Source organism: Elephantulus edwardii, unplaced genomic scaffold (genome assembly GCF_000299155.1).
Source record: "Elephantulus edwardii isolate Elephantulus edwardi_28Jun2011 unplaced genomic scaffold, EleEdw1.0 scaffold00463, whole genome shotgun sequence".
NCBI classification, from domain to species: domain Eukaryota; kingdom Metazoa; phylum Chordata; class Mammalia; order Macroscelidea; family Macroscelididae; genus Elephantulus; species Elephantulus edwardii.
In genome coordinates, this window is record NW_006400213.1 from 486,296 (window position 1) to 509,238 (window position 22,943).

Genomic DNA, 22,943 nt, shown 5'->3' on the forward strand with positions numbered 1-22,943 from the left:
CGCTAGTTGCGCAGGCACACGTACGCCCGAGCCACGGACCGCCGGAAGGGGTTGGCCCTGTTGGAGCACTTCCGTCCTGTTCCGTGGGCTGTGAAGGTGTCGCAAAAGTGCACAACTTGGAGGTGCGGCGGTGCGGGCTGTACCGGTGCCTCCGCCTGCAGCCTTGCGTCCCCTTTCGGGAAAAGGGGATTGGTGACGACCACCACCCTCCCCCCACGTCGCTGTCTGGAGCGCCAGAGCCTTTGTTCCATGTTCTTCAATCTCCTTTTAATTGCTGACAACCCTGAGAGTTGCATTTAAGGGTTGAATCTTTTCCTGTATATGTTACGTGCCATCAAGTCACCTACGACTCATAGCCACTCAGACTACAGTAGCTCTGAACCCTGCCCTGTCCTCAGCCAGTCTGTCTCCGACACACCTACCCCCATTACTCCAGTTACTCTCAATCCGTCTCATCCCGGTCTTCCTTTCCTGTGTTGTCCCTCCACCCTTCCGAGCATGATGTCCTTATCCAAGGACTGGTCCCTCCTGGCAACATGCCCAGAATATGTGAGATGGAAATACACACATACACACACACATATAAATGACGTATTGCGATGGGAAAGTCTGCTTTTAGGAACCTCTCTAAAGTACTGAAGAGCAACGGTGTGTCTCTGGAGACTAAGGTGCGTCTGGTACAGGTCATGGTCTTTGCAATCACTTGTTATGCGTCAGAGAGCTGGACAATGACCAGGGAGGACGGAAGGAAAACTGATGCTTTTGAGGTTTGGTGTTGGAGAAGAGTGCTGAGGGTGCCATGGACTGCTAAGAAAACAAACAGATTCAACCTGGAGAGGGTTAAACCGGGCTGCTCCTTGGAGGCAAGGATTCTGAGACTTCGTCTGACATACTTTGGTCATGTTGTAAAGAGAGACCGGTCTTTGGAGAAAGACATCATGCTTGGGAGGGTGGAGGGCAGGCACAGGAGGGGAAGGCCCTCTGGGAGATGGATTGATTTGGTGACTGGGGCAATCGGGATGAGTGTGTTGGAGACAGTGAGATTGGCACAGGACACAGCAGAGTTTAGAGCTGTTGTACATAGGATCGCTATGAGTCGCAAGCGACTCATGTATGTGTGTGTATATATATGTATATATGTGTATAGATGCGTGTGTGTGTATGTATATATATATATATATGTATATATATATATATACACATTCTACTTTAAAAAAATGGTTAAATATCAATCCTGATGATTGTCACCGTGCTGGTGGACCATGCAGGACCTGCCGTCCCCGTGAGTGTCTCTTGGGCTTAGTATCCTCTCACTGCTTTTAGGTTCCATCAAGTCGACTACAACTTTTACCCTACCCTATGTCATCATTAGTATCTCTTGTCGTGTTGGAGCCTTTTGCTACAGGCAGGCATTGTGCTTATCTATCTTGTTGAGGGTCTTCTCTTTCTCACCTTACCTAACATGTGGTCTTTTTCCAAGGACTGCCTCTCCTGACAGCAATGCCCATAGTATGTCAGAGAAGTGTCACCATCCTTGCCACTTGTCTGTCAGTTTGCCATCAAATGTCAGTTCCAGCTGTGACGCTGGAAGTATGCCGCTGATATTTCAAATACCAAAAGGGCTACTCCTGGTGGATAGGTTTCAGCGAACTTCCCTACTGAGCTTAGAAACAGGACTAGTCATCCAACTTCTGAAATAGCTGGCCTTTGAAAACCTTCGCTTTAAAAAAAAAAAATAATAATTATTTTTGTATGTACCGTCAAACTGGATGCGATTGGTACAGGAGGAGATTGCCTCCTCTGGTGGATTTGAACTACGCACATCTAGGATGGCAGTGCAGCTTCTTATCACTAGGCCACCAGAGCTCACAACCCTCCCTTTCTTAAAGTAGGATAAGCCCAAAAAAATAAACAAAACAAAACAAAAAAAAAAGTAGGATAAGCCCAAGTCGGCTCTGCCTTTTAGACTTGTCACGAGGTTCAATGAGCAGTCCTACAGACAGGGCTCAGCACAGCAATCAGCTCTAAACCAGGGTTCTCAAGGTGGTATTGGGAGACACTTCAATGACCGGGACACCCCAGCCCTCAAGTGTGCAGACTCAGCCCTTGCCTCCATGATGCCACCGCAGCCCCAAGCTCTGCTCCTTCATTATGCTCCGCCCACCAGACAGCAGTAGTGCCCCGCCCCCTCACGCTCTGCCCGCCCACAGCTGGCCAGGCGAGCCGAGCCGGGCCGAAGGCGAGCCGAGCCGGGCCGAAGGCGAGCCGAGCCGGGCCGAAGGCGAGCCGAGCCGGGCCGAAGGCGAGCCGGGCCGGGCCGAAGGCGAGCCGGGCCGAAGGCGAGCCGAGCTGGGCCGACTGCCACCGACCAAGGCCGAGCAAGGCCGAACGGTATCGAGCGCAGCCGAGCCGCATCGCGCTGGCGCCGAGGTGAGCGGCCCGTCGGCCAGAGCCGTCCTGTGCGGGCTTCTTGGACCGGGCGGAGCCGAGGACACCCGAACCGCCAGGCCGAGGCGAGCCGAGGCTGGGACGGCACCGTGCTTGAGGAGGCGATCGGGTCCAGCCGGATCTTCCCGGGACGGCCAGCATGAAACGGGACCGGCTCGGCCGCTTCCTGTCGCCCGGGGCGACCCGGCAGCGCGGGGGTCCGGGCGGTGGCGCCTGCGGGGGAGGCCGGACCCGAGGCCGCCCTGTCCGTAGCGGTGATCCCAGCGGGGACGGGACCGCGGTGGCGGCGGCCGAGGACGGCGCGGAGGAGGCGGGTGAGTGGGCCCCTCTCAGGCCAGGGCCGGCGTGCGGAGGCCTGGCCATGGGTCAGAGATGGGGATCGTGGACCAGGGGCCAGGGACTGGGGTCCGGCAGAGGGCCTGGGGACCGTGTGTCCGAGATCGGGCTGGAGGCGTCTCTCCGGGAAGAACGAGGACAGCCGAGTGGGGCGGGCGGAGGACTGCTCCCTCTTTAGGGTCTGCGCTCGCGGCGGGGCGCTCCTGGGGTCCTGTGACCTTGAGGTGTCCACCCACGGTCTCTGAGCCTCAGCCCTCCTCCTCAAGCTCCCCAGGAGCTTGTGGACCCCGAGTTACTGCGGGCCCTTCCAGGCGGGCTCTGCGTCATCTCTGGAGCTGGAGGACAGTCACCCCGAGTCTCCTCCAGCGGGCAGCGGTGGGCCGGCCAAGGGGGATGGGGGTCAGAGCCAAGGGGGGGCAGGGGTGGAGGGCCAGGAGGAGGAGAGGGCTAGGGAGGGGGTGAGGAAAACATAGGGGAGGGGGAGGGCTAGGGAGAGGAGGGGGTGGAGGGGAGCATGCGGGAGGGCTAAGGGGGATAGGGAAGGGGATAGGGGAGGGGGTTGAGGGCAGAGGGGAGTGAGAGCCAAGGGGAGGGGTTTGGGGGAGGACCGAGGGGAGGGAAAGGGGGTGAAGGCTAAGGGAAAGAGAGGTGGATGAGAACCAAGGAGGGCAGGGTTGAGGGCATAGGGGAGGGGAGGGCTGAGGGGGTCTGGGGTGAGAGTCAAGGGGAAGGGGGGCTGAAGGGTTTGGGGGTGAAGGCCAAGGGCCAAGGGGAGGGGAATTGAGGGAGGGGAAGTAGATGAGAGTGGGGGAGGGGCAGGGGCCAAAGGGATCCAGGGTGTGTGTGGGGCAACAAAGGGAGGGAAGGTAGAGTGAGGGGGACTCTGATGGGGGAAACACTGACAGGGTGTCTTAAGGGGTGGTGGGGAGTGGTGGATGAGAACGGAAGGGATAGGGGAGACAAGTGTTGATAGAATTACCATGAGGGGTAATGACATGGTGTGAAAGGAGACAAGGCGATGGAGTGTGCATGAGAGGTCATAAGGTGGGAGTGAATAATGGAGGCTGTAGGTAGAACTATCAAGGTGTTTAGGATCCTTTGAGAGGGTTTTGTTTTGTTCTGTTTTGTTTTTTTTTTTACCAGAAGTCCCTTCCCCCAGACCTGTCCCATCTTGAACGTTGAGGGTTCAGGCCTTGACCCCTTAACCCCAATGCTCCAAGCTGAGCTGGGCTGAGCAGCCCGAATTTAGGTCTAGCTTCCCAGTGACAATGTGTGTTCCCTGTTCTTTTCCCAGGACCAGGCCGGCTACTTGCCACAGGGCACTGTCGCCTCTGCCACGGGAAGTTCTCCTCCAGAAGCCTCCGCAACGTGGCAAGCAGAGGGCCTGGGGAGAGTGTTGGGAGAGCACCCCCAGGGGAGCGAGTTCTTAGCAGGGACTTCCAGCACCTGCTGGGGATCCCCATCCTCCAGGACCCAGCTCTCTCTCCCTTTGTCTGCAAGAACTGCCACGCTCAGTTCTACCAGTGTCACAGCCTCCTCAGCTCCTTCCTGCAGAGGGTCAATGCTGCCCCGGCTCGCCACCACAAGCCTTTTACAAAGTAAGCCTTGTCTGTTCTTGGTGGGGAGTATCCTCTGGGCACTGAGAGTGCTGGTCAGGGGACAGGTGTGGGTGGTGCCCAGGAACTGCTGTGGTAGTTGGTACAGTGAGCACCAGGCACGCTTGAACAGGAAGGCGGGCAGTGAGAGGAAGGGGCAGGTGGCGTGATTCAGAAAGATGGCACCTGAGGGACAGCAGGACCTTTGGGGGTAGCTATGAAGCTACGACAGAGCTGTGGGATCTGCCTCTCATGCTCATAGAAGCCTGATCTTTTGCAGGACTGGGACCCAGTCCCATGCTGCCTCAGAAGAGAGCACATGTCTGGGTGAGTGTCTGGGTACATAGGCGGTCAGGGTGGCAGGGACTGTCTGGGGCTGACTCTCTGTTTCTCAGCAGACCAGGTCCCATGGAGTCTCCGGTGCCTGCAGGCCCTGGTGAGGTGGGTGCATGGGCACGCAACCAGCTGTGCTACCCTGCCCAGCCTGCAACGGGTGCTTTCCTCTGAGTACTGCGGCGGTGTCAGGGCTGTATGGGGCTGTGGCCAGGGCCACGACTACATCATGGACACAGATTCAGGCTGTGGAGCCCCCATGTTCGACAGCACGCTGGCAGTCAAGTGGGAGTGGGAAAAGGAAACAGCCACTCAGCTCACCCCTAATCCTGCTGGGGCTGCCTCCCAGCACTCCCCGGGCAGAGGAACCACCGCCGAGGCTGAGACAGAGGTGCTGCCCAGCACGGACCCAGCCCAGCAGCCCTCCTTGGATGGCAGTTCTGTGGGTCCTTGTCAGAATACCCCACCCCAGCCAAGCCCACCCCTCAGTGGGTCTCCAGGTAGGAGGCTCCACTGGTCTGTGCTCAACCCAGGTCCCCAACTCTTGAACTGGAGGGTTTGGGTTGGTCCAGAAAGCGCAGTGGTGGGCGATGGGGGCCTGGGGCACTTTGGAGGGCCTTTGACTGTAAGCTGGGCAGAGGAACCCAAGACCATCAGCCAGTTGGAGCCCAGGATCCTTTCTGAGCAGCCTGATCAAGTACTTTGTGTAAAGACATGCGCCTCTGTCCTCTATGGCTCCCAAGTTCCAGCAGAACTAGCCGGCCACACTGGCCTCCCCATGGTCCAGGGGAGGGAAGAATGGGGGCCTTGTCTCTGGGTGTGGGGGAGGAGAGAGATTGTGACTTCTGAGGCTGATGCTTTGGGCCAGCTGCAGGTCACTCTCTTGACTGCAGCCAGCCATCCTGAGGACACTACAGTGGGACTAGGGTGGACGTGGAGAACATAGCCAGCCCCTTGTTTGGGGCGCAGATCTCATGGTGATTGCCAGGGATATAAGGAGGTCAGGGGCCAGCCTTCCACCTCTGGACTCCTGAGTGTATTCTGTGTGTCTATCCATGAGGGCACCTGTGCATGGACGAGGCCATGGCCGTGCTACCGTAGGTGGTACTGTGAGAAAGCCTAGCTCTGTGTGGAACCAGGGTAGGCAGGGCTGACTTGTGGCTGCCTTTCCATTCTAGTGCTACTTGGCATTTTAAATGGCTTTGACCCACAACACTCAGCTAACCCCGAAAAGTACCAAGTCTAAACCCGGGGGACCCTGGGCCTGCTTCTGGTTTTGGGCCTGGCACCGGGCTTGGGATGCAGGGCACCTGAGGCTGGGAGGCTTACAGGTAACAGGACTCCATTTTCTTTCCCAGGACAGTTGAATGAGAAGCAGGTTCCGTCTTCAGCCTCGGATGATCGGGTAAAAGACGAGTTCAGTGACCTTTCTGAGGGGTGAGAGAAGAGTGGGTTTCAACAGCCTAAAACTACTTCTTTGAAAACCAAACTCCACCATCCTAGGTGCTTGCGGCCTGGCCCCCTGCTCAGGACGCTCCCCTGCTTTCCAGGTTGGGAAGAAGAGGGGTTGGGGGGCTTCCAAGGTAGGGCCAGGCTTGTTCCGGCTGGGGACCTTTTAGCTCAGAGGCACATGTGGTCTTTGACTTAGGCAGGTGGACACCTTCCCCACTGCTTGTTGGTTTTGTCCATAAAGGCCTCAAGTTTTGTCCCAGTCCCAGGTGTCACCAATGGAGAGGGAGCCAGGCTCTGTCCTTGACTGACCTGAAGCATAGGTCTGATGTAGGAGAGTAGAAAGGACAAATCCTCTCCCTGAAGAGGGAGACAGTTTCTGTCCCCTCCTGTGTCTGGCCTAGTGTCGATACAGCTTCCCTCCACACTAGGAGGACAGCATAGTTTTAGCGTGCCGTCATGGGTGCTTGAAAGGAATGACTGGTGATGCTGGAAGCATCAGGAAGAGAGCTCGTGGGTTACCTGGGGCGTGGAGCCCGTGGGCCACCTGTCGCAGCATCTTCGTGGTAAAGCTTACAGGTGGACCATCATGAACTTTGAAATAACTAACAGTTGCCCTCAGTTAGTTGCTGGTGGCAGTCCTGGGGGCAAGGGTACTTGATGCAAGTGTCACATCCTAGGAAGGCTCTGAGTGGCCCTTCAGAGGGGCCCTGGCTCCTAGTGCAGCTGTTGGGGAGCTATGCTGGCCTGTTAGGCTTCCACGACCTACCTGCTAAAAAGTGGGGTTGGGAATTTGGGGCATTTTAGATTTTTTTTTGAATGTTTGGGAGAACAAAACGGCCCCCTGTCCAGGGCCCAGCTGAGGGTCCTATCTCCTCTGCAGAGACTTTCTGAGTGACGATGAACAGGACAAGAAGCAGAATACCCCTTCATCTGATGAGTCCTTTGAACCATACCCAGAGAAGAGGTAAGACTGCTGTATGGTCTGGTGCATGGCGTTCAGTGTGAAGTCAGATGCTGATGGTGTGTGTGGGGTACAGCCATCAGAGAGGTTCTTGTTTGTAGTCTAGCTGGAGCAAAACATTTGCCATCTCAGCATTTTTCACATGTACAGTTCAGTGATATTAATCCCCATTTTGTTTAAGTAGCATCATTATCTGTTAACAGTTTTCTCCTCATCTTAACAGACTCTCTGTACCCCCTCGGCATTTATTTAGCCCCGGCTTCCAGCCCTGGCGACCACCAGTGATTCTTGGTGTCTAATGCTTGCCTATTACAGATCTACTGCGCGGAAGAGGACCATACAGAGCTTGTCCTCTGTGATGTACAAGCTTCTCTTTCCACATGCCTTCATGTTTCAGATGTACATTCTCTCTGTAGCAGAGTGGTTTTCCACTGCTGTGTACAACACTTTTTGTTTATCCATTCACGTTGCTGGATATTTAGGTTGTTTTTGTGATTTGTTCAGTCACTGGTGCTAATAACGTTAAGGGATTTCTATGTTTATTGCATCCCTGCTTCCACCTCTGAGTATACACACAGGAGTGGCATTGCTGGGTCATATTCTATGTTTAATTTCGAGAAACAGCCAGACCCTATTCACAATGGCTGCACCATTTCATGGTCCTACCACATTGGAAGAGAGTTCCCATATCCCCCATCTGTAGCCATGCTTTGTAGGGGCCATGTGGTGTCTCACTGAGCTTTGGTTGGCATTTTCTAGTAACCAGCGATGTTGAGCATCTTCTCATGTGCCTGTTGGCCATTTCTATTTCTTTAATGAAATGTCTATTTAAATCTCTTACCCTTTTTTTGACAAGGTTGTCTTTAAATTTTAGAAGTTCTTTATATATTCTGGATATTATCAGAAATGTGGTTCCCAAAATTTTACTCTCAGTCTATAGGTTGTCTTGTCATTTTCCCCACAGACTTGTGAGAAAGTATTTAGATGATGTTCGAGGTGATATTTTGTCTTCTGTTGCTCTTGGGTTTTGGTGTCATATCTAAAAGCCCACTGTTGAGGATTAGGTCCCAAAGCATTATCCTGTTTCTTCTAAGAGTCTTTAGGTCCTTGATCCATTTGAGTTAAACCCATTGACCACAAACATGCAGGGTTTATCCTGGACTCTGACGTTCTGTTTCCTTGGTGTATGTGTCCGTCATGTATCAGGCTGGGTTTTTGGTGGCTGTTTTCAGGTCATCAAGAATTCTTTTATGAGTCAGTCAGGAAGTTCTGGTGGCTTAGTCTATAGGGATCTTGTTGTCACAGTCAGGCTAACTTTATAGTACTCTCTATCCTATATTTTGGAACAGTTTAAGGAGGATTCACTTTTCTTTAATGTTCTTCAGTGAAACCATCTGGTCTAGGATTGTTCTTTTCTGGGAGGCTTTTGATGGCTCATTTGAATCCTTCATTTGTACATTTGTTGAGATTGGTTTTGCACTTATTATAAGGCCTGGAAACTTATTTCTTTTTAGACACACCCACAGTATGGCCCCGGCAGCCAGTGGTCTTGGTGTGCTAGCCTTGAACCCGAAGGCCCCAAAAGTGGCGCAGCCCTTTGTGGGCACAGATCTTCTTCAGTCACTTCAGGTCTTCACGGAGCTTGTTGTCCAGACCACTGGCCAGCACCTGACTATATTTCCCAACCTTCTTATCTTTTTGTCTGCTGAAGAACCAGTCTGGAATCTTGTACTGGCGTGGATTCTGCTTCATGGTAATCACACTCTCCACCTCCTCCTCAGTGAACTCTCCTGCCCTCTTGGTGAGGTCAGTGTTTGCTTTCCTCCACACCACGTGAACTTATCTTCACCCTACACCCTTAATGGCAGTGATGGCAAAGGTTGTTTTCCCTGCCCATCTATGGTAGTGTTGAGTACTCACAAAATGTGCTGGAACTTCTCTGGGATCACTAGAGACATGGCGGTGGCAGCAGCTATGTGTACGTCTCCGGGGGAAGAGAGTGATATTGTTTCCTCTCAATTTGAATTCACCAGGAATTTGTCCATTTCTTATAGGTCATCTACTTTCTTAGCCTACATATTTATAACATTCCTTTGTGATCTTTTTTTATTTCTACAAAGTTGATAGTAACAGCCTCACTTTAATTTGTGGTATTTTTGTCTTCTCTTTGTCATTCTAATAAAAGTTGCATCAATTAAAAACTGAATTTTTCTTATAGTGACCAACTCCTAGCTGCACTAGTTCTCTACTTGATTTAATTTCTCTGCTCTGAACTTTGCAATGCTCATCCTTCTACTTGCTTTACTTCTGGTTCAAGTTGTAGACCGCTTTTTCTTTAATTGCATACAATAAAAATGCATATGCCTGTATGAAACAAAATATAAATGAAAGATGTGCAAAACACAATGTCACCTCTTTTCATTTCTTACTTGAGTTATTAGTGTCTTTAATTTTTTTTTTAAGTTTGCCAGTGTTTATTTTACTGATCCTTTCAAAAATAACAGCTCCTGGTCTTACTGGTGGCTTCATATGTTTTCAGTTTTCTATGTCATTGATTTTAGCTCTTGTATTTTTAATTTCCTTTCTTCTAGAGACTGTGGGGTTAGATCCTTGTTCTTTTTCTACTTGATGGAATAGTTGAGTTAGGCCATTAATTTTGCTTTCCCCGCCCCCCTTCGTTTTTAATGTGTCTGCATATTGGTATGAACTGCCCCCTGCGGACTGCCTGAGAAATTTGGACACTGATGTTCATAGCAGCATTATTCATAGTAGCAAAAACATAGAATCAGCACAAATGTCCATCAACAAATGACTGGATTGAGAAACTGTGGTATACTCATACAATGAAATATAACGCAGCACTCAAGAGCAAGTTTTGAAAAATACTACATGAGAGAGCATTATGCTGAGTGAACCATCTCAGGCACCTAAGGACAAATACTGCATAATATCATTATTGTAGAAACAGAAAGATTAAAAAAAGCCAGAGATTATCCAGAGAGAAGGGAAGGGGTTGGGAGATATTAAGTTTGGGTAGGGGAGGAAATCAAGGGGGTCACAGAGTTTGGTGGGTAGACGGGTGGGGAAAAGCCAAACACAATGTATATGAATGAAACACACTGTAAACAATTATATGTAAACCAATACATTTTTAAAAATACAGTGTACATGAATGAAACAATGTACATGAATTATTGTATGTAAACCAATAAAAAAATTAAACTGCTGTAACCTATGTAAATACTATTTATGGTGAGTTTTTAAAAATTTGTATTTTATACTAGTTTGTTTACAAAGTTCATCTACATTGTTTTGCACACTGGATCTTTCACATTTCCTTGACTCAGTCCTCCCTCTACCCATCATCATTATACAACCCTGTGATTAGAAACCCTGCCCATCCTCAGCCTTCTGCTCCTACCCATCCCCCCCTTTGATTCTTACACCCTTTCTACTCATTATCTATTTCTATAATAAGTCTTACACAGTGTCTGCCCTTATGGACTTAGTGCATTAATTTTCTAAATCATTGCTCCCGCATGCTGCGTAGTATTCCACCATGTAAATGTACCACAATTTCTCAATCCATTCTATTGTGGTTGGACATCTAGGCCGTTTCCATGATCTTGTAACAGTGTTTGTGCCTCAGTTCTAATTTTCTTGGGATAATATTCCAGACAGTGGAATAGCTGGGTCATATGGAATTTCTGTGTTCAGCTTTTTGTAAAAACACCAGATCGATTTGTGATCTTTGTATCCACAGCATTTACAGCTTGCCAGCCCTCCTAGGCAGAGCCTCTGTGGTCCATGCTTTGATTGATACTGTTCCGTGCTTTGCTATGTCATACCTTGATTTTCACTTGACTCTTTAAAAGTCTTGTTGGATTTGTCTTGAAAAATCTGTGGTTACGTACCCTGGTGGTGCAGTGGTTAAAGGACTTGGCTGCTAATGTAAAGGTCAGCAGTTTGAACCCCTTGGTTTTTCTGTGGGAGAGCTGTGGCTGTCTAAGGATTTTTCTGTACCATAGAGTTGGAGCTGACTCTCCAAGTTTTCAGAGGCAGTGAATTGCATGGAATGAGATTGCCTGTCTTTCTTCCACGGAGCAGCTGATGGATTTGAACCACATGCCTTTGGGATTGCAGTGAAGCTTATCACTAGGCTACCAGAGCTCTTTAATCTGTTAGGAGTAAGACCCTGGGGACCTTTTCTGGCAGTTCTCTACCCTTAGAGTGTGACTGTTTTTTACCACCCAAGCTCTCTTTTGGTTACTGATTGTGTGGGATTATCCTCTGAGAGGTTCTTTTAATATGCTTCTTTAACGAGGAAGAGTCACTTAAAATGTTTCTGTAATTTTCTTCAAAACAGATTTTGGGTTTCTCAGAGAAGGGTCAAGCTCTACCTGGGAGAATGAGCTCAGTAGCCACTAGGCCTGTGATGCACTCCCCTCACCCCATAGCCAGAACAAGGCCCCTCTCTTGTCCCTTAACCAGGTGTAGGCTTTAGGGGCAAAGGTGAGCCTGAAGGCCCTGAGTTACCATGGAGACAAAGTTGACCTCTCAGGGAATCTTAGGAAGGCCTGGGCTCAAACCTCAGGAGCACAGGTGAAGGGAGACTACATATGCCTGGACCAGCCCCACTTGTGTTCACAGGGTGTCTAGCAGGAAGAGTGAAGGCAAAGAGGCAAAGCGACCTGAAGAACCCAAAACTCGAAAGAAACCAGGCCCCAAGCCCGGCTGGAAGAAGCAGCTCCGCTGTGAGAGGTGAGGGGCGGCAGCTTGTGGATACATATGCCTGCATGTCTGTAGGATGTGATACTTGGGCACGCAGATGGATACAGGGGCACTGGCACGTGCATGGACGTGCACCAAGTGTGGCTCCCATGTCTCCTCTGCCCTGCAGAGAGGAGCTACCCACCATCTACAAGTGTCCTTACCAGGGCTGCACAGCTGTGTACAGGGGTGCTGACGGCATGAAGGTGAGTGGAGAGTGGGTCGGGTATAGGACACCAGCCAGGATGGACATGACTGAGTGCTGCTGGCTGAGGGGGCACCCTGCCTTCATGAAGGGTAGGGTGGGGAGCACTTGCTTTCCTTGGAGGGCCTGCTGTCTGGCAGACCCCTCCCACCTGAGCAAAAAGGATGCTCACAGTGCACGGGTCCTACAGAAGCACATCAAGGAACACCATGAGGAGGTCCGCGAGAGGCCCTGCCCACACCCCGGCTGCAACAAGGTGTTCATGATTGACCGCTACCTGCAGCGCCATGTGAAACTCATCCACACAGGTGATGTCACCACTGCTTTCCCATGCCTCTCGGTGCCCCTAGGCTGGGTGTGCGCTCCCCTTACCCCTAAGGAAGCCATGCCCTGTTGAATCTCAGAGAAGAGCCAACTCTGGAAGTTTGCTGTTTGAGGTCCCTTTATTTGCCGATTCATTTATTTCAGTGCTGAGTCACCTGCTTCTTTGGGCGTACTTTACCCTTAAACCGGTTTGTTTTAGCAACCAGCTCTCTGACTATACTTGTCAGGATCAGGGGAGCGTTGTTTCTAGTATAGGAGAGATGGTTTTCTTGGGGTTTCTGAAGGTTTGGGAGGCAAGAAGTGTCTTGTGGAAGGTGTTCAGAGAAAGCCTGGAGTGGAGTTTAACGTCACAGGGTGAGATGTGGCTTTTGCTGAAGTGTCTGAGGTTGCTTTTTAGTTGAGTCCTTAGCTAAACCAACAAGAACCTGTGCCCAAGTTGATCTCTGAGAACAGGGTGACAGTGCACTGAGCCTGCAGTTTAGGGGCCCTCATGGCCATAGCCAGGACAGTGGTAAGCCTGTCTTCTCGAGGACGATGTTTCTGACTATCCCTCAGTGAATCATCTCTCCTGTCACCCCCAGAGGTGCGGAACTACATCTGTGATGAGTGTGGACAGACCTTCAAGCAGCGCAAACACCTCCTTGTACACCAGATGCGGCACTCGGGAGCCAAGCCCCTGCAGTGAGTGGGTGGGGCTTGAAGGGACGCCTATGCAGTAACGGGGTGGGTACATAAGCCCAGACTGTCCTCAAGTGCTGGGTGTGGGAGTCTGGTCTGTCCCTGGGAGGTCAAGCTCCTCCTGACTTCCTGACTTGTGCTGCCCTTCAGGTGTGAAGTGTGCGGGTTCCAATGCAGACAGAGAGCCTCCCTCAAGTACCACATGACCAAACACAAAGCAGAGACTGAACTGGATTTTGCCTGTGACCAGTGTGGCCGGCGATTTGAGAAGGCCCACAATCTGAATGTGCACATGTCTATGGTGCACCCACTGACACAGAACCAGGACAAGGCCAGACCCTCAGAGACAGAGGCCCCCAGGATTCCAGGGCCCCTTGGGACAAGGGACAGCCAGGCTGTGAAGCCAGAGCCCACCTGAGGCCGCCAGGTGGGACAGTTCACCAGGCCCCACTGGATGGGCACATCCTCACAACATCCCAGACCTGCAAGTCAACTTATGGGATGACCCGTACTGCCCCTGAGGCAGCAGGGATCTCCTGGGGGGACCAGCACTTCCACAAACACAGATGCCTTGGAGCCAGACTCAGTATAAGAGGAGCCTAGAATGTCCCTCCCTCCTCAGGTGCAGTCAGAAGAGCTGGGGCTCCTGGTACAAGTCCTCGTCTGACCTTGGGTCCCGCAGAGCCGGCTGCCCACTTCTGCTCAGGAGGGCAGCGCTCACCTCAGGGTCCAGGTCCTCATCAGTGGCCAGCAGCTGCAAGAACACACACTCAGCTGTGCAGCCTTGCGGGATAGCACCAGGCTGACCGGTCCTAGGGGCCAGGTGCACAGTGGGCTGGGGCTGAGTCCACCCGGGGCTGGGGACTTAGCACACTGCAGATGGGGGAACACGGCCTTGTTACCTCTGTCACATTCAGGAAGCTCTGCTCGGGGCACCGTGAAATTGACCGCAGCAGGAAGAGACGGGCCTTCGTCAGCAGCTCCAGTGGATGGAGCTGGAGGGAGAATAGACATGGGTGGTCAGAGGACTATAGCTGAGCTGGCCATCCAGGCCCTGTCACAGGCTCCACGCAGGGGTGTGCTGGCCACACCTCATCAGTGGACACTTGCCTGGTCTAGCTGGCCATGGGTGGCTGGAGTCAGTAGATCATGTGTCTCACCGGCCACAAAGAGCCGGGTCAGCTTCAGATACATGCCAACAGCTACTTGCAGGAAGGCATCCTTCCTGACAAGGGTGTCGGGGTCCAGGGAGGGGAGCAGGCTAAAGGGAGAGACACCTCAGTTACCTGAGATGAATCATGAAATCAGAGGCCTGGCTGTGTGGGAACCTGGGCCCAGGACTCTACCTGAAGAAGGCAAGTGGCAGGAGCCGGATGTGCTGGTCAGAGGCCAAGTGGAGAAACACCGGGCCAGGTCCAGGCCCTGCAACATGGATGGACAACAGCATTCATTCCCTGTGCTGGTGGCAGGGATTCTAAGCACTGCACTGCTGCAGTGGAACCTCTCCCAGTGTCCTTGTTATGTGAGCCAAATTTATTATTTTGTTTTGTATAAAGGAGTTTGTAATGGACTCATCCTGGGGCTCATTGTTGAGGGATGACAGAGTACCGTGGGATCTTGGTGCTCCTCTCAACCCCACCCACTGCATCCTGGGACCAGATGGAGCCAAGGCAGTGACCAGTGGGGTGCCTCACCCGTCTCTGTCAACTGGAAGAGCCCCAGCCAGGGCACCTTCTTCCTCTCCAGGTACCCAAGGATCTTGGTACAGGTGTCCAGCACCTTCAGGGGGCTGAGAGCTTCCTGTGACCGGGGGAGAAGGATGGTGAGCAACTCTGCTGGGGGGTCAGGGGAGGTGTGCAGCCCATGAACCAGCCTGGAAGAGGTAGGCCCAGCACAGCTGTGTGGGGAGCAGAGAGGTCTGAGGAGGGGCTGCCCCGACTGTCTTGTGCTGAGACTTACATCGGGGGCCAGATGCCCTGAGATCAGGCCTGTGATGGAGAAGAAGAAGAGGGACAGCAGCACCTGCCAAGAGAGCACATTGTCCCACACAGCCCCTTAACAAGTCTCCTGGACAGACGCATGTATAGAAGCTCCCGAAGGGGTAAACTAGGTTCTTGCCCAATCCTTCTGTGTTCACCTTAAAATACAACTGGGAAGGTGTATGTCCTGGCTGCTCAACCAGCCTGCAACCCCCGTGCATCTAGTGGTCTTAGAACCCCTTCTCTAGGCAGCCTAGCTCCCCCACAGCCAGGCCTGAGCCTGTCAAACACCTCCCTATCCCACAGCCAGGCCTACACCCACCCCTCCACAAAGGCAGGCCTGTGCCCTGTCTGAGCCCTGACTGGCACTGCTCACACCCACCCCCAGGCCCTGTACAGCTGGGAGGGAGCAGCTCACAGCTCTTCCAGGGAGTGAAATCGCACTTAAACCCATAAACACTGTTTAACCTCCAGCCAAGTAAGGAGACCTGAGGCCTGGGGACCTTTGTCACTTGCCTCCTGTCCTAGGCAGTCCAGAATTGTGAGCTCCACCTTGCCTTGTTCTCTCAGTGCCTGCTGCATGGTAAAGTACAGAGCCGCCGCAGAAACCCAGGAAGGGCCAGAACTGGCGCCGGACAGGTTGGGGTGCAGGGAGATGAAGCTTGGAAAACCAGAGAAATGAACACGTGTTTGAAGGCCTTCCCCACACCACACCATGCTGCACAATTGCCCAGGGCTAGCACTGCCCAGGGGCCTACCAGACCCCAGCACTGCAGCCTAGAGCCTTGAGTCCAGGCACCATGAGGGGACACCCCTGCCCCAAGCCAAGTCCTTGAAGGAGTCCCTTGGAGGTTGCACAAGGAACAGGCAGGCTGGGGGGACTAATTCTCCAGGGAAGGGTGTCCCTGGGCAAGGCACAGTATGCCACTACAGTGACCCAGGCCACCTGAGGCTCCACACCTGGGCACCACTGGACAGACCCAACATGGTATCCAACTGTCCTGCTGGATAGAGGCCACACGTGTCAGGGCCCCACCACTGTTTTCTCATATGTGGTATCCTGTGTTTTATGCAATGTGGACCTCCATGGAGACAAAGTCTCATGTTCACAATACACACGTGGTCTGCGGGGCTGCGTACTGTGCACAGGGCCATGTGCTGTCAGCAGGGGCATGTTTGGTCTTGGGGGAGGTCGTGTATTGTCACCTATGGCTCCTGTTGTCCTTCAGGTGCATGTGTGATTCATGGTTAGAAAGGGCTGTCTGCAAAGAGGGCAAGCATGTGACCCCTAGGAGTGTGTATTGTGCAGCAGTCTGCAGGGTGGCATGTCATCTTGGAGGTGGCAAACATCTGACACGTGAAAGTGGGTATGGTGTACAGAGGACACTGAGGGTTTTCATCCTGTGTTTGGGCATGTCATCTTGGGGGTGGGGCCCATGAGAGTGGGTGTCCTGTACAAAGGACTTTGTTTAGGGGGTGGGGGTGGTCTGTGAGGGTTGACAAGTCATCCTTACGGGCATGTCATCTCCTGGTGGAGGTAGCCTGTGGGAGCAGGTGTGTATGGGGATGTTATTTGGGGATGTGTGCAGGTGGTCTGCAGAGGTAGCTTGGAGTCCAGGAGGCAGTGAGCGTCTGGCCCATGGAGGGCAGGTGGTGTACAGAGGACACTGGTGGGTTGTGATGCAGATAGAAAACAGCAGTCACAGAGGCAGGATCTATAGCATGACCAGCTGGTCTTCACCCCTGAGGAACACGCCCTTCAAAACCAGCACGCTGTTAAGTTGTACAAGGCACAGAGGAAAGTGCTCGGGGAGGAGGCCATTCTCACCCAGGTGATAGTGGGCCATGCTGCTGTCCTGCCTGCACAAATGCCCTGAGATGCCCATGCAGCTTACCTCTTGGCCAGGTCCTGGGCTTCCGCCAGCTCCTGCAGCGCCCGGGGCAGTGGGCTCTTCAAGTGTCGCCTCCACTGGCACACAAGCACTGGCTCCAGACGTGGCCACCACAGCTGAGAGACAATCACAGTATGATCACAATGGAGTAACTCAGCCAGCGGTGCCCATACATGACATTAGGTGACACGGACTCCAGGGCTTGTCTATATCCTGGAGGATCACAGCTCTGTGGGCATCCTGATCCTCTGACACGGAGGACACTGGGCTTGGGGGACAGTGGCTGAGTAGGTACCCCTGGGCTTGGATCTCAGCTGTCCTTGGTGGTGAAGGCCTGGATCACTGCCAAGAGCTAGGCTTTAAAGCCCTTCCAGTACACTCTTGGGCTGTAAGCTTGGGGACTTGCCAGAACGCTTGGAAACCCACAGTTAGGAGGGAATCTGAAGTCTGAGTTTAGCTGGTAGCCAGTGGTCTGTTCGCCTTTCCACCTCCCTTATTCCAGAGCATGAGGTCATGTGAGTCAAGAAGGTCAGGCAGGAAGCAGAAGCCTCTGCCCTGAGCCCTGAGAAGATAACTGGATGGGAGAGGCTCCACGTCACTGCTCAGTGCACCAGGTGAGAGTGCAGGTAAGGGAGAACCAGCTGAGGGTGCCTGCAGGTAAAGGGGTATCAGGTGGGACAGCGAGTGAGTGAGTGGACCATTGAGTTAGGGAATAAAAGAGCACCACAAGTCCACCAATCTACATCCCCACTTGAAGCCAGCTCACAGAGGGTCCGAGAGCTCTAGTGCTCTCAAAAGATGTGAAGACTCCTATACTCTGAGGTTCTCTCTTCACAAAATGAAAAACAGAACCAGGTGTGAGGTGAAGAAGAGCTGCCAGGAGCCTAGAGCACTCACTGCCTGCTCCTATCTCACAGGCAGAGGGGCAGATAGGACGATTACCAGAGCAGAGGTCAGGATTATTGGGCACTTGGTCTGGCAGGTGGAAAGGGTCAGGTCAACAAGCAAGGCAGGGTCTTGTCCACGTAGACAGGTGCTCAGGAGGCCCTGGAGGAAACAGAGGGCTCAGGATTGGGTCCCATGCAGACGCAGGGCAGTCTGGAGTCCCCACAGAGGCTCTGATCAGGCAGCAGGGAGTAGGAAGCGCTGCAGAGATGAGTGATTACCCGGAAGAAGTGGGCAGTGATGTCGTGGGTCAGGGCACCTCCATGGTGGCAAAGGTTTCTCTGCAACACAAAAAACAACAAAGTCAAAAAGGAAACAGCAGGAGGGCATGGACAAAGTGTGGCTGTGGTGTGTGGGAGGGGGTGTGAAGGAGAAGGGTCAGTGGCCACAGTGGGGTTAGGATGAATCCACAATGTGGACTCTTAGGGGAGGGCTTGGGTAGAGTGTAGGAGCTGTGTGAGGGAGTGGGCATTCTGTGGGGAAGTGGTCCCACTGTGCACAGTGTGGCAGAGGTCTGGATGTGGAAGGAAATGTGAAGATTGGCCTGAGGTCACTATTGAACCAGAGCTCCCTTTCCCCTCCTGGGCTGTGTGCTGACACAGGGCATTGGGCAGGACAGAGGAGACACATGGCTGGGGAACACCAGCCAAGTGCCAGAGCCCGCTTCTGAGGAGCACCACACCCACACCCTGCTCCTTCCATGACACCCTTGCCCATCTGACTCCTAACTCTACACAGACCACATGGCACCTACCAGCTCTGAGCAGATGAATTGCAGGAACTGGCCACAGTCAGCGGTGGCTGGTTTCCCCTGGATGCCAGTGAAGAGCAGAGTGGGAGGGAGGGCCAGGAGGATCCTGGAACAAAAGGGAGAAGATTCAGTTCCAGGCCCAACCCTCCTGCAAGCAGGCCCTAGCCCCACCCCAACTCCAGAGTGTCCAGTGCTTGGGCCAGGCCCTCTGCAAACACAAAACGTGCTGCTGAAAAATGACTAACATCCCACATGAGCCAGGACAGTGGCCGGGCCGGTATGACCACAAACAACTCCAACCCAGGAGGTTTAAATCACTTCCTCCCAGAACATACTTTTCTTCACGGAGCCTGTCACAAGGTCCCCGGACCCTTGGACAGGATCAGAGACCTTACAATGGTGGGTGGACAGGATGGACGGCAGGGCCAGTGCAGACCATGATGCATCCGTACCGTTTCTGCAGGAGTAGCTCTTGCTGCCTTAGAAGGTGGACAGTCACTGCAGACACGCCCTCCAGAGCCTGCAGTCGCCTACGGAAAATCCCAACTAGGAAGTGCTCTGCTGTGTTGACCTGCTCCAGGTCCAGCAGCATTTCCTGGAAAAGGGCAGAGGATCAGGCTGCTCTGAGACCCTAAAGCCACTCACCCCCAGCAGACAGGGTAGGGTGAGTTCAATGGCCACAGGCAGGCTCCAGACAATCTTTACTGGAAGATTTCAAACCATCTGAGAGGAAAAATAAACAACACTCCTACTCACCACCCAGGTTCACCAACAGCCACATCTGCCCTGCCATCTGCCAGTCCAGTCTGAGTGTGCTGAGGTGTGTATGCATGCACGCAGGTGTTTACATTTTCCTAAGCGATCAGATCTCATTACCTGTGTTCCCAGGATGCAATGCATCCTCATGTGACCATGGCATGTGACCATCATCATTACCAAGGCCTCACAGCATCTCCCCGAGAGCTGGCCTGGCCAGGGTGAGGTCATGGGTCAAGTATCTGTTCTCTTTTAATCACAACCTTGGTCCAGTCTGTCTTAAAATACTGACACCACTGAAAGAAACGAGTGTAGCTGAAATGCTGAAGATGCCAGTTCTTAACCTGCTCTTATTTCAGTGCTGACACGCTCTGCCCGATGTTTGAGCAGTGCAGATGGTGTATCTCCACCAGAGTACCAAGGTCACATGCCAGCTGTTCAGAGGTCCCTGTCTGTCCTGTAAGGTCCTGTTCTATGTCCCTACAACAGACACGCATGGGAGCTGGAAAGGACCCTGGTGACATCCCGAGAGCACTGCAACCCAAGTACAGCTGCTTCTAGAAATGTAAAGAGTTCATTTCTGTTGCATTTGTGCTGACACAGTTTTCATCCTGAGTCTGAGCCACTGTTCCATACTGTCCACTCTGAAACACTGCCCACTACATGTGAGAATCACTGGCGGACAGCTGGGCAGCAGACAGATGGCCCATGAGAGACTGGAGTGACTGCAGCCCAGAGGACAGGAGGGCCATGTGCTAGGTGTATGCACTGCAGACACGTCCACCCAGTGACACTTGGTCAGTCCACACCAGAAGTCAGCCCTCCTGGTTCCATCCCTGTCGCTGGGACAAGGATGGGTGGGCAGGTCTTCCTTGTCTTGGGAACCGTTCCTCACTTGTATGTTTTATCCAGGTGGACAAACACCTGACATTTCCACTTCCATTGTTCACTTTTAGTCACTTGAAGAGTGTAGCCGCACCAGGAAGCACAGAGTCCTCACAGGACACAGGGAACAGCACCTTACATACCGGGCATACAGGAAGTCGCACACAGAGCCAGTGGACAGCAGGGTCTAGGACTGCACTGCCTGGAGTCGTGATGGCAGCTTTAGGCCTGTCCCTTCAAGCCTCCGGCTCCACTGTACGATGTTTACACCTAAGGTTGCTTCAGAGCCCAAGTTACCATGGACATGGACCTCAGCATAGCCGTGTGAACAGGACCCACTGTGGGAATTTACGAGGATTAAGGGGATGTCACTACAGGAACCATGGACGCTGGTCTCCTAACTCACCTGCAACCTGGAAAGGATATCTCGGTTTACCATGCAGCCTCTGGAGACATCAGATTTCTCCAGGAGGTCACAGCTCCAGGAGCTGGAATAAAGACAATGATGACCTCATTGGTATCTTAGAGCTGTGAGGATGGTTCCAGTGTTCTCTCGCTGCCCTGGTATGGGGCGAGGTCACTCCTCAGATGCCCCTGGTGACCACTACATTTCAAATAAACTACTGAGTCTAAGGTCATACCACTCTGAACATGCAGGATCTCCTCAACAAGCGACAATTTATAAGTGAAATCCCAACAAAATACTAGTGATCCCATCAAGCAAGACAAAGCAAGCCAGAGCCCATGACCAGGAGGGCTGCTCCTAGGAGGACAGGTGGCTCCCTCAGTTTCTCAACAGAGGAGACTGGGTACTTCCCTCCATGACAGGAAGGACAGAATTGTGCAAATGAATGAGGCTTGGACCCTCGCCACATTTACACAGATGACCCAAAAAGGGCCCAGAGACATAACTGTGAGATGGAAACACGGGAAAGGCTCCAGGGCCTTGAATCTGATAGTGAATGTTTAGGTAGGGCCCCAGAAGCACAAGCAAAGAGGAAACCAATCAGCTATTGTCTGGCCCCACTCCCCTCCCTACATAACACATCCCAGCACCATTCTCAGGGTTCAGTCTGCTCTGTTCCCTGTACTCCACAGCTCAGCAACCTGTTCTCAAGGCTTAGCCTCCATCCCAGCTTCTATTGTGTCCTTTCTGATCCCAGTCCTGTGGGGACCCCCCCCCCCCGGCCAATTAGATTCGAGGGTAGGCCTCCCAACACAACTCTAGCCACAAACATCTGTGTCCCAAGACCACAGTCTCAAAGCATCAATCCAGAAGCCCTGCCATGCTTGGCCAACCTTGTGCAGAAGTCCATCATTGCCTCGGTGAGGACACTGCAGGCTGCCTCCAGGTCTCCCCCACATCCTCCTACAGCCACAGGCTTGGGCAGGTAGTGTTGATGGATGGCCCACTGATGGAAATCTCGCCTGTAATAGAGAAGGCTGAGACCACCTGTAGCCCAGGATCCCCCAATCAGGCAAGCTCTGTGCCTGGGAGAACAGCAATTGCTAGTTTCCTGATAGTGCCTCAGGGGACAAGGTGGCCTTGCATTCCTGTCCCCAGGGCAATCTCTGTGACTCCCACTGTGGTCACAGGGCTGCTGGGCTTGGGACAAAGTGAGGAAAGGAATGGATGCAAATGTGCCAAGCCGAGGGATGGGGGCCCTGGTATGGGCTTCTGCGTGCTATATGGCTTTGGATGCTTGTGCATCATGTGGCTTTACTGAATCCCCAGCTTCCAGAATATTTCAGAACAGTAGTGTCTAGCATATAGCAAGAACTCAGTAAGTTTCCTCAATAAAGCAATAAATGAACAAATAAAACTGGGCTGAGAAGTCCTCTGTTAACCAAAACCTAACTGAGAAGATAGCATGAAAATCGGACTTGAGAAAGATGTTTGTTCCTCACCTTTCTGTGTCTGACAGAAGGTCATCTTGAGGCTCAATTCCTAGTTCCAACTGCAACCAGTCTCTGTAAGTTAGCTAGAGAAAAGGAGCAACAGGTCACAAGGCTAGTGCTGGCCATGGTGCACATGGCCACTGCCACTCCTGACTCCAGCCAGCAGTGGTCACGCCTTCTCATCTGTGCAGCTAACAGCAGTAAAATGACTGAAGACATGGAATAAGCTACCTCGAGCTCTCCACCTTTTTTGTGTGAAGACTAAGACCACATCCAAGAACCAGCAAACATTAAAAATGCTTTAGAGTAGAAAGTGACTCCCTGCCGCCCCTCCATGGTTTCGGAAGCTCTCTGTCACGGGGAGAAGACTGCCCATTTTTCACCAGAGATTCAAACCACTAAAGGCATGGCCTTTGGGCGAGCAAGGCAACTCCCTAAAGGCTCTACCACCAGAACTCCCTTATTAAATGCAAGACAGATGAGAGTCAGTGAGCACAGGAGCTTGGCCTGGAGGGGCAGCGGAGGGTACACAGCAGAGATGGCCTTGAGGGAATGTCGTGGGTGAGGCAAGGACATGGGTGGACATGCTGGCAGAGGTACCAGAGTGAAAGTAGGGATTTGATGGGTGTTAGGCAAAGTGTGAGGACACTGGTGCTTGTTACAAGAAAGCTCATGAGTATTGACAGGAATGCTGGTACAGGAACTGGGGTTGTATTCCTGGTCCCTGACGAGGT

General features: G+C 52.6%; 2 protein-coding genes across 2 annotated transcripts in view; one reads left to right on the forward strand and one right to left on the reverse strand.

Moving 5' to 3' along the window:
• Positions 1 to 2,587: 2,587 nt before the first annotated feature.
• Positions 2,588 to 13,520, forward strand: ZNF276 (zinc finger protein 276). Its single transcript, XM_006902865.1, has 12 exons — positions 2,588 to 2,762; positions 3,037 to 3,183; positions 4,079 to 4,382; positions 4,660 to 4,706; positions 4,778 to 5,212; positions 6,071 to 6,149; positions 7,045 to 7,128; positions 11,776 to 11,886; positions 12,026 to 12,101; positions 12,291 to 12,408; positions 13,006 to 13,105; positions 13,253 to 13,520. Exons 1-12 carry the CDS (start codon positions 2,588 to 2,590, stop codon positions 13,518 to 13,520), a joined length of 1,944 nt encoding a protein of 647 aa, XP_006902927.1.
• A 210-nt stretch (positions 13,521 to 13,730) lies between these two features.
• The window catches only part of FANCA (Fanconi anemia, complementation group A), a 44,049-nt gene continuing 34,836 nt past the window's right edge, over positions 13,731 to 22,943 (reverse strand). Inside the window, exons 29-43 of the mRNA XM_006902866.1 lie at positions 22,219 to 22,292; positions 21,610 to 21,738; positions 20,717 to 20,798; positions 19,122 to 19,264; positions 18,673 to 18,775; positions 18,140 to 18,199; positions 17,916 to 18,020; positions 16,977 to 17,089; positions 15,598 to 15,742; positions 15,062 to 15,124; positions 14,797 to 14,902; positions 14,449 to 14,524; positions 14,213 to 14,363; positions 14,005 to 14,097; positions 13,731 to 13,856 (exon numbers count right to left, since the gene is read on the reverse strand). Coding sequence (XP_006902928.1) covers positions 13,731 to 13,856; positions 14,005 to 14,097; positions 14,213 to 14,363; positions 14,449 to 14,524; positions 14,797 to 14,902; positions 15,062 to 15,124; positions 15,598 to 15,742; positions 16,977 to 17,089; positions 17,916 to 18,020; positions 18,140 to 18,199; positions 18,673 to 18,775; positions 19,122 to 19,264; positions 20,717 to 20,798; positions 21,610 to 21,738; positions 22,219 to 22,292 — 1,569 coding nt within the window. The remainder of the gene's footprint in view (positions 13,857 to 14,004; positions 14,098 to 14,212; positions 14,364 to 14,448; positions 14,525 to 14,796; positions 14,903 to 15,061; positions 15,125 to 15,597; positions 15,743 to 16,976; positions 17,090 to 17,915; positions 18,021 to 18,139; positions 18,200 to 18,672; positions 18,776 to 19,121; positions 19,265 to 20,716; positions 20,799 to 21,609; positions 21,739 to 22,218; positions 22,293 to 22,943) is intronic.